At 43.2% G+C, this 10,595-nt stretch overlaps 1 protein-coding gene across 1 annotated transcript in view; it reads left to right on the plus strand.

The window, feature by feature from the left end:
- Positions 1 to 1,811, plus strand: part of LOC121859312 (creatinase-like) — a 17,298-nt gene extending 15,487 nt beyond the window's left edge. The window contains exon 5 of the mRNA XM_042356107.1: positions 1,746 to 1,811. Coding sequence (XP_042212041.1) covers positions 1,746 to 1,811 — 66 coding nt within the window. The remainder of the gene's footprint in view (positions 1 to 1,745) is intronic.
- The last annotated feature ends 8,784 nt before the right edge of the window (positions 1,812 to 10,595 follow it).

Here is a 10,595-nt window from a genome sequence, read left to right on the forward strand (position 1 = left end):
TTGATACTCTTATTCTTGCCTGTCGTTTTCTTATCTTTTTATTTTGTTATATCTCTTTTTGTTAGTATTGGTCAACATCCTGCCTTCCAGCGTCGTATGGGTATAGTTCTGGTCGACTGTTGCTGACTTCTTCATCTTAGCTATTGGTATTATCTTGAATTGTTCTTATTTGTCCTGATTTTCCATTTTCTCAGTCATTTTTATATTTTTTATCGCTCGTACCGTGTAGAGTGCCATAAGTGGGTTGATTTTCTTGGGTATGATACTATTTGAAATGTATCATCTTAATCATTACATATTCGCTAAAGGGGTGGGTTGAGGAATTATTATTAATGAGGTATAAATTGTATATAGTGTTGGAGAAAAGCATCCTCCTTGAGTACTCACTCTCAAGATTAAACATAGTTCCCCATAAAGTTTCCTATTTGAATTTGTGCTCTCCTATCCTCTAAATAGTTACACAATATTTTTAGCAAGTGTTCGTTAAGTCCCAATATTAATATTTTATATATTTTAGCCTAAATACTTAAAGTTTATCAAAAGCCTTAAAACGTTCCTTAAAATTATATTGATCTGGTTCCCCTTGCTTTTTTTCTATTGCAATTATTTCCGTTATTGTAGCTATTGCAGTTAGGAGTATTTCTATTGGGCATAAAAATTCATGTTGTCTATTAGTTTTCCCCTGTTGTGTTAAAAGGTTATAAGTCTTGAATTTAACATTTTTTTCCAGTAGTTCCCAGTAATTTATCTTCCTTATTGTCCTTACCCTCCTTGGGATTAAATATCATTTGGCATATTTTAGTTTGTCTGGAGAAAGTAACCAGTTATTCAGCATGCGTTATAAATGTTTAATAATGTTTTTAAAATGTTTTCAGGTAGATTTATGATCATATTTCGTGTAATACTTACGTGAGACCAGGGGCCTTTTCTTTAAACTTCTCAGACAGTGCATCATTTCTCCCATAGTTCTTATTTTATTATTAGGTAATAAGTTATAGTCCTATATTGCTTTGGGGTGATTCTGTATTTATCTACTACTTCGTCTTCTATACTTTCTTCGTGTTCACTATCAAAAATCTTCACATTTTCCTCATCTGATATTTTAAAACTTTACCCATTCCTTTTGAATGCTGACTCTTGTTCATTTTTCCTCGTACAGTTTGATCCATTTTGGTCTTTAATGTCTGGTGTTTTTGCGTGTTGTACCCAATCATCTTGTTTAAAGGAAGTCCAAAATGTTTTGTGTCTTTAATGCTTGTCGGCCGCCATTATAATATCATTCCATTTTTGTTGTTTGCTTCCTTCCATACGTCTCTCAATTTTATCTGCAGTGCTGTCTGCGTCGTATATAGCCATCTGTTACTGTCGTGTCTTTCCTTATACCTGTTTATTTCATTGTAATAGGTCTGGATTAGTTTAACTTCTTCTGTTAGTCTGTTGTTGGGTAATGTTCTAAAGTGTAGTAAGTGTGTTTGGTTATAGATGTTTTTATTGCTGGTGCAGATCTCTGTCCATTTCTGAGTCTGTCTTCTGTTGTTTCCCTTGTAGGTTAATCGAATGGTGATTCTTCAGCCGTCTTTGAAGCTGTCCCCAGTCTGTTTTGCTCATTTTCAGCCTCTTTGTGGGTATCTATATGGGGCTTGTTGGCAGTGTTAGTATAATTGGCAGATGGGTCACTGTGAGGAGGTCCTTGTTTTTGCATATAAAGTTTTTGCAGCACGAAATCATCTACTGAGTGTCCGCAGGATAACATCGTGTACACGGATTGGCAGCGAAAACTACTTCAGAGCAGTGGTGGAGGAGTTGGGTGAGCAGGGACCTCCTGAAAGGGGTGGAGTAGCAGCCACCTCACCCTTCATGCCCTCACGCACCCTCCAACACCACCTCCCACAGCAACAAACTGGTCGACGTCTCCAGTGGCACCATGAGATGCGGTATGATCAAAGTCGAGGAGATAGCTGTTATTAAGGTGAGTCACCATGGCCTGGTGTTGTGGGTGAGTCACCATGGCCCTGTTGTTGTGGGTAGTCACCATGGCCCTGCTGTTCTTAAGAAGAGTCACCATGGCCTGCTGTTAGATGAGTCACCATGGCCTGCTGTTATTTAGATGAGTCACCATGGCCCTGCTGTTGTGGGTGAGTCACCATGGCCCAGCTGTTATTGGGGTGGTCTCACCATGGCCCAGCTGTTGTGGGTGAGTCACCATGGCCCTGCTGTTAATGCTTTAGTCACCATGGCCCTACTGTTAATGGGAGAATGAGTCACCATGGCCCTGTTGTTATTAAGGTGGTCACCATAGCCCTGTTGTTATTAAGGTGGTCACCATGAGCCCTGTTGTGGGTGAGTCACCATGGCCTGTTGCGTGGGTGGGCTCACCATGGCCTCATGTGGAGTGGTCTGCCGGCTGTTCTTTATTAGATGAGTCACCATGGCCTGTTGTGGGTGGTCTGTGGCCCTGTTGTGGAGTGAGTCACCATGGCCTGTTGTTATTAAGGTGAGTCACCATGGCCCTGCTGTTATTGGGATGGTCACCATGGCCCTGTTGTTATTAAGGTGGTCACCATGGCCGTGCTGTTATTAAGATGAGTCACCATGGCCCTGTTGTTAATGGGTGAGTCACATGGCCTCTTATTAGGTGGTCACCATGGCCCTGTTGTTATTAGGTGGTCACCATGGCCTACTGTTATTAGGTGAGGTCACCATGGCCCTGCTGTTATTAAGATGAGTCACCATGGCCTGTTGTTATTAAGGTGGTCACCATATTTTTTCTGTTGTTATTAAGGTGAGTCACCATGGCCTGTTGTTATTGGGTGAGTCACCATGGCCCTGCTGTTATTAAGGTGAGTCACCATGGCCCTCTTTGTTATTAAGGTGAGTCTGCCATGGCCCTACTGTTGTGGGTGAGTCACCATGGCCCTACTGTTGTTAAGGTGAGTCACCATGGCCCTGTTGTTATTAAGGTGAGTCACCATGGCCCTGCTGTTATTAGGTGGTCACCATGGCCTGTTGTTATTAAGGCCGTCACCATGGCCTGTTGTTATTAAGGTGGTCACCATGGCCCTGTTGTTATTAAGGTGAGGTCACCATGGCCCTGCTGTTATTAAGATGAGTCACCATGGCCCTGTTGTTAATGGGTGAGTCACCATGGCCCTGTTGTTATTAGGTGAGTCACCACTGGCCCTGTTGTTATTAGGTGGTCACCATATTTTGCTGTTATTAAGGTGAGTCACCATGGCCCTGCTGTTATTAGGTGAGTCACCATGGCCCTGCTGTTGTGGAGTGAGTCACCATGGCCCTGTTGTTATTAAGGTGATCACCATGGCCCTGCTGTTAATGGGTGGTCACCATGGCCCTGCTGTTGTGGGTGAGTCACCATGGCCCTGCTGTTGTGGGTGGTCACCATGGCCCTGCTGTTGTGGTGGTCACCATGGCCTGCTGTTGTTAAGGTGAGTCACCATGGCCTGTTGTTATTAAGGTGAGTCACCATGGCCTGCTGTTATTAGGTGAGTCACCATGGCCCTATGTGTTATTAAGGTAAGTCACCATGGCCCTGTTGTTATTAAGGTGAGTCACCATGGCCTGTTGTTATTGGGTGGTCACCATGGCCCTGCTGTTATTAAGATGAGTCACCATGGCCCTGTTGTTATTAGGTGAGTCACCATGGCCCTGTTGTTATTAAGGTGAGTCACCATGGCCCTGTTGTTATTAAGGTGAGTCCCATGGCCCTGCTGTTATTAAGGTGGTCACCATGGCCCTGCTGTTATTAGGTGAGTCACCATGGCCTACTGGTATTAAGGTGAGTCACCATGGCCCTGTTGTTATTAAGGTGAGTCACCATGGCCCTGCTGTTATTGGGTGAGTCACCATGGCCCTGCTGTTGTGGGTGAGTCACCATGGCCCCCTACTGTTATTAAGGTGAGTCACCATGGCCCTGTTGTTGTAAGGTGGTCACCATGGCCCTGCTGTTATTAAGGTGGTCACCATGGCCCTGTTGTTATTAAGATAAGTCACCTGGCCCTGTTGTTATTAAGATTGAGACACCATGGCCCACCTGTTGTTGTGGAACGAGTCACCATGGCCCTGCTGTTATTAAGGTGGTCTGTGGCCCTATTTATTAAGTCAGTCACCATGGCCCTGTTGTTGTGGGTGGTCACCATGGCCCCTCACTGTTATTAAGGTGAGTCACCATGGCCCTCTGCTGTTATTGGGTGGTCACGCCATGGCTACTGTTATTAGGTGAGTCTGTGGCCCTGTTGTTATTAAGGTGAGTCACCATGGCCCTGCTGTTATTAAGGTGAGTCACCATGGCCCTGCTGTTATTATGGTGGGTGAGTCACCATGGCCTCATTATGGCCTGGTTATTAAGGTGAGTCACCATGGCCCTGCTGTTATTAAGGTGAGTCACCATGGCCCTGTTGTCACCATGGCCCTGTTGTTGTGAGTCACCATGGCCCTGTTGTTATTAAGGTGAGTCACCATGGCCCTGCTGTTATTAAGATGAGTCACCATGGCCCTGTTGTTATTAAGGTGAGTCACTATGTGTTGTTATTAAGGTGAATCACCATGGCCCTGTTGTTATTAAGGTGAGTTCACCATGGCCCTGTTGTTATTAAGGTGAGTCACCATGGCCCTGCTGTTCTTAAGGTTAGTCACCATGGCCCTGCTGTTATTAAGGTGAGTCACCATGACCCTGTTATTAAGATGAGTCACCATGGCCCTGCTGTTAAGATGAGTCACCATGGCCCTGCTGTTATTTAGATGAGTCACCATGGCCCTGCTGTTATTAAGGTGAGTCGCCATGGCCCTGTTGTTATTAAGATGAGTCACCATGGCCCTGTTGTTATTAAGGTGAGTCGCCATGGCCCTGTTGTTAATTAGATGAGTCACCATGGCCCTGCTGTTATTTAGGTGTCACCATGGCCCTGCTGTTATTAAGATGAGTCACCATGGCCAACCTGTTATTTACATGAGCCACTATGGCCACAAGGTTTGTATATACACTTAAGTTATATTTATGGAGCTGTAGTTGAGAGCTCTGAGAGTCTGTCTGTAGCTAGGTTCCCACCCTGTGTTTAATTTTTAATTTGCCCCACGAGAGAGTTAATTTATTGGACATCCCCTTTCATCCTGTGCAAGGCGTACCGTAGAAAGCGTTTACAGCCCCCAACAGGAAAGCACGCAGAGTTCATGCTTGCCTAGTCGACTCAAGTATTAAAGGGCGTAAATGCCTGAAGGACCATGCATTTCATCGGCAAGTTACATATAGTGACAGCAGGATGAGTATGTAGGGGAGAATTCTCGATACAATGCATCTGTTTATGGCAAGACGTGGCGGGTCCCTAATAAGCCTGTCGCAGGAGGAGCGATATTGGTCAGGAGGAAGGGGTGTTGTTACGACTGGGGACTGTGCTGTGATTGGATAGGCACGGTGGGGGTGGAGGGAGGCACGTAGGCATTAACAGTATTAAGGGACAAACCTTTTAGTGTGAGTGTGATGACGTGTGCGTCGGTAGTTACAGCGAGGAGGAAGAGGTCGGAAGGTTGATAGGGAACGTACTTCCTGGCGGAGATATGCAGTCAACGTACTTGTCATCGGTATGGTCCAAAGGCTCAGAGAGCTGGTCCAACAGAGAGCCCTGGTGAAGTGACAGTCGGCAGCTGTGAGGGAGTCTGTGGGCAGGTGGGGCTCACAGGGGGCACCTCGCGGCACTGTAGGTCGGTGACAATGGCAAGTAAGGATCCAAAGAGACCATAGTAATGCTCAACACGGCTTTCTAGTTTGTGAAGGAGGGACTTGAATGTGTCACCTTGCCGGAGAAGAGTTGGGGGGCAGATGGTAGTACTAGGTCTGGCAGCGTTGGAGTAGGGACGGGTAAGAGGCCTAGGAGCATCAGCATGGCGTTGAAGTGGCGCCAGAGGTGACGGTGGAGGGTGGCGTGTTACAGTAAGATGAGGCCACGCCGGGGCGGAGAGGGGAAGGTGGAGAGGTTAGCAGAGCAGGGCTGCCCAGCATATGTCAGAGCGGGAGATAGTGGGTGAAGACATCCTTGGGGGGGCTTGTCCCCAGGGAACTGGAACAGACAGTCGTTTGAATTATCCAGAAAAGTGTTAAGATATTATTGTGGTAAGGGTTCTTTTACCCTACATGTAAGGTCTTGCATTAGCATGGCAGCTAATGTTTATTGAGCTACTAAATTGCACAACATAAAGTATCTTTGTTTCTTTGCATCTGAGGGATGATGCTTCCTTATGAGATATTTCTACCACCTTCCCTAGCTTCAGGCTTTCATTCGTATACCTTGTGGCAATGAATTTGCAAACTTCCGCAAAGAGGCAGCAGTAGCATGCTAACGTTATGCCTGTCAATAAGAGACAGGACTTTCGTGGGGACCGGCGTGCTTCCTCACCTGGTCAAAGGCTTTAGAAATATTATGGAAACAAAAACTCCCGAAACTGACAAAAGTACATTAGAGGTTTTGATACGTGGGAGTGAAATATCAGAGAGGACTCGGCAGAGATTGAAAAAAAAATGTAGAGAACAGTAATTATTTACAATTTACAGTATGTATACAGTAAACCCTCGGGAAACCGATAATTTCAGCAAAATTTATTTTGCTGGAACTCAGCAGTGAGTAATATAATATAATAATGGCTGTCCCTCGTGTACGAGGATGACAGGCCCAAGGGCCACCTAAGCGTGAAATTTTTAAGGTGTAGAAGCTGTAGCAAACACAACAACTACACCCTAAGTTAACGAGTTACATGACCCAGTGTCAAGAAATAGTCCGTGAAAATCAGATCCAGTAATTCGCCTGGAACACGATCTGCAAATCGATCAACATCCAGTTTCCCAATTACTGCTGGGTAAGCAGCAGTGCATACAGTCTTCTAATAACGCGAGATCGTAAGTGATTAAAGTTTAAAAAAAATATATATAATTTAGATAACATCGAGTGGAATGCAAGAGATCTTACCCCGTGAACAACTATCTAAAGATTAAAGCAATGTCTGCCAGGCCACCCAAGAGTCAGATGATAGTGCCCACAGATTAGATATAAAACATAAAATAATATCTATCAGACTGAGAGGTACTGAGAAGATATTGGAAGCATAATTCGTTGTCTAATGGTAGACCCTGCTGCCATATGGCATCACGAAAATTGTGACCAAGTCCCAGGTTGCTGATCTGTCTTTTTGCTTCATTTACACACAAAAGCAGGGTCTCAATTGTTCTCTTACTAATGACAACATAACATATATCACTTTTCTCACTCTTGATATGTTTTATTCAATTCAATTTCAATTTCAATTGTTTAATCCTTGATAGAGGAAGCGGGATCCTAGTGCTGTCACTAGGTACCCCTGTACAATGACACCAGAAGCATCTGGCAAGTGTGACAAGTATATACAGTATAAATATTATAAAGGGGCTTACTAAAGCTAGATATGTTTTATTTTGTTATTCTCCTAATATTAAAGCGGGGCCATCTCGGATGGGTCTCACTAGTCGGTAAGGTTGTGAACCCCAAGGCCGACCTGATCATCATCAAACTACTGGGGCCTCAATTGACGTCACCGCTGTTGTTTGAGAATCGGCTTTTTTTTTCCACACTTCATTTTTCCAACATTCGCGGCCTGAGATCCAAATTTTCTTCTGTGGAGACCATTTATTAACCTTAATTCACCTCTAACCCCCGATATATATACAGGTATATATATATATATATATATATATATATATATATATATATATATATATATATATATGCAAGTAAATCACTGTAGGTGCGCGTGATCTAGGTATATGCTGATAACCACAAGGAAAGAAAATTCCCAAGCGCTTTCGTGTAATTCACATCTTCAGATGTGAATTACACGAAAGCATACTATATATATATATATATATATATATATATATATATATATATATATATATATATATATATATATATATATATATATATATATATATATATATATATATATATGTTAGTAAAAAAATATTAATTTTGTAATGTTTTGTTTGATTTAACATCATAAAAAATAATGAACTTTTTTACTTACATAATTATAAGACTAAGTGATATTTATTTTGGTAATTTGGTTTACCCTCTAATCTAGCCCTAGAGGCATGGTTATCAGTCTGATGATTATGAATTTAATGTTATAAAAGTTACCTTTGACACGTTGATTAATTGGTAACAAAAAGCTGACCGTAACAGCGGTCAGTAGTGTGTACATTCTGCTGTGTGTATTCTGAGCTGGGTGTACTCTCAGATGAGTGTACTGTGCATTGTTTTCTGTACATTCAGCTGTGTGTACTCACAGTTGTGTATACTGTACTCTCAGCCGTGAGTACATTAAGCAATGTGTACATCTCAGACAGTGGCCATCAATGTGGGTCTTATGGTTTATCTATGTCAGTTAACATATACAGTATAAAGACATCTATGGTTCTTTACCCACTAGTGATGATGGAGAGGGAGTAAGAAGAGAAAGGAATTGATCGTGTTTGATGTGTTTCCCCAGAACAGCGCAGCCACGGCAGACGTGGGTGGTTGGGCGTGTGCTGCAGCACTAGGAGAGGACGTCCCTGAGTACGAAATAGCTCTGGCAGGCACCCGCGCCATGGTCAACAACATCGCTAAACTCTACCCAGACAGTGAACTGATGGACAGTGAGTAACCTACAGTAGGTGCTAGGTGCTGGGTAGGAGGTGTTGGGTGCTAGGTTCGGGTTATTAGGTGTTGGGTGACAGGTTCTGGGTACTAGGTGTTAGGTGCTAGATTCTGGGTACTAGGTGTTGGGTGACAATTTCTGGGTACTAGGTGTTGGGTGACAGGTTCTGGGTACTAGGTGTTGGGTGACAGGTTCTTGGTACTAGGTGTTGGGTGACAGGTTCTGGGTACTAGGTGTTAGGTGCTAGATTCTGGGTACTAGGTGTTAGGTGCTAGATTCTGGGTAATAGGTGTTGGGTGACAGGTTCTGGGTACTAGGTGTTGGGTGACAGGTTCTTGGTACAAGGTGTTGGGTGACAGGTTCTGGGCACTAGGTGTTGGGTGACAGGTTCTGGGTACTAGGTCTTGAGTACTAGAGTCTGAAAACCTGCCGACCCACACACATCTACACTTCACCATATCTAACCTTATAAAACTGAAGCAACTGCTCAGGGCAGAAAGATAGGAAAGATTGAGTAAAATTCAATTGCGTCTCTAAAAATGTTTTAAACCCTTATCTGTAAAGTGTAGTGGTATGTAACCTTCAGATATCGTCACAGTCTACAAAGATATGAAGCGGGTTGGAGTCTGACTGGTCTCTGCCTGTCCCTCATGGCAAACCACATGTGCCAAGGTCACTTGGCTGACCCAGTGGTACCAACCTTACACTCATGAAACTTGCATACAGTCCTATACTTTCCCAAATTCAGCTGTATTTAGTAAGTAAATGTTACTAAAATAATTTAATATAACAAATTATTAAGAAATAATTTTAATAAGGATTGGCGAGCGACCACGGTCCTCCACTCTAAACGTTCTTGAGCTGTTTTTACCAGTCCTCTTGGATTTTGTATCTTTCTGGAGACCCAATTCTTAATTTCATTCATCCATCATCCCAGTCTCTGCCTTCCCCTGGCCCTCTTACCCTCAATTATATGACCAAAATATCTATTTTTTTCTATACATTTTAATTATTCCTCTTGAAGTTTTTGTTTATCTTCGTACTTCTTCATTTGTTGTCCTGTCAGTGTAGCCTATTCTTAGCATTCACCTTAAACACCACATTTCAAAGACCTCCAACCTCTTTTCCTGGTCCTTGTTCATCAAAGTCACACCTCTGGCAATACTGAAAATCTATTTTCTGTTTCATATTTTAGCTCTATAATGTAATGATAGTTTAAGTAATGTGTAGTGTTGCCTACCGTTATTAGTAATAGTTGCCCCTCGTGGAACGTGGATGGCCGGCCCAAGGGCCAGCTCGGCATGAATTTGTTTAAGGTGTAGAAGCTGTCGCCAACACAACAACCACACCCTACGTTAACGAGCTGCATGACCCAGTGTCAAGGAATAGTCAGAGAAAACTTGATAACTGCACTGGTTAACCACTGCCCATGGTATATGATCCGCAAATCGATTAATATCCAGGTCTCCTTACTGCTGGATAGACAGAAGCAAATGGCGTAAAGAAACTTGCCCATAGTTTCACACTGTCGGGGATCGAACCCGGGTCCGCTTGCTTGCGAGGCGAGCATGCTGACCATTACACCACAGGTCTCCACCGTTATTAGTAATAATGTGTAGTGTTACTAACCATTAACGGGTAATACAGTAATGTGTAGTGTTACCTACCATTACCAGTAATAATGTGTAGTGTTACCTGCCATTACTAGAAATACTGTGTAGTGTTACCTACCATTATGTGTAATACGTAGTGTTACCATTACTAGCAATAATGTGTAGTGTTACCTACCTTTACTAGTAATAATGTGTAGTGTTACCTACCATTACGGGTAATAGAGTAATGTGTAATGTTACCTAACTGGATGTTAAGCGATTTACGGATCGTATTCCAGGGTAATGGTTAGCCAGTGAAATTGG

This window comes from Homarus americanus, unplaced genomic scaffold (genome assembly GCF_018991925.1).
Source record: "Homarus americanus isolate GMGI-L3 unplaced genomic scaffold, GMGI_Hamer_2.0 scaffold36188, whole genome shotgun sequence".
NCBI classification, from domain to species: domain Eukaryota; kingdom Metazoa; phylum Arthropoda; class Malacostraca; order Decapoda; family Nephropidae; genus Homarus; species Homarus americanus.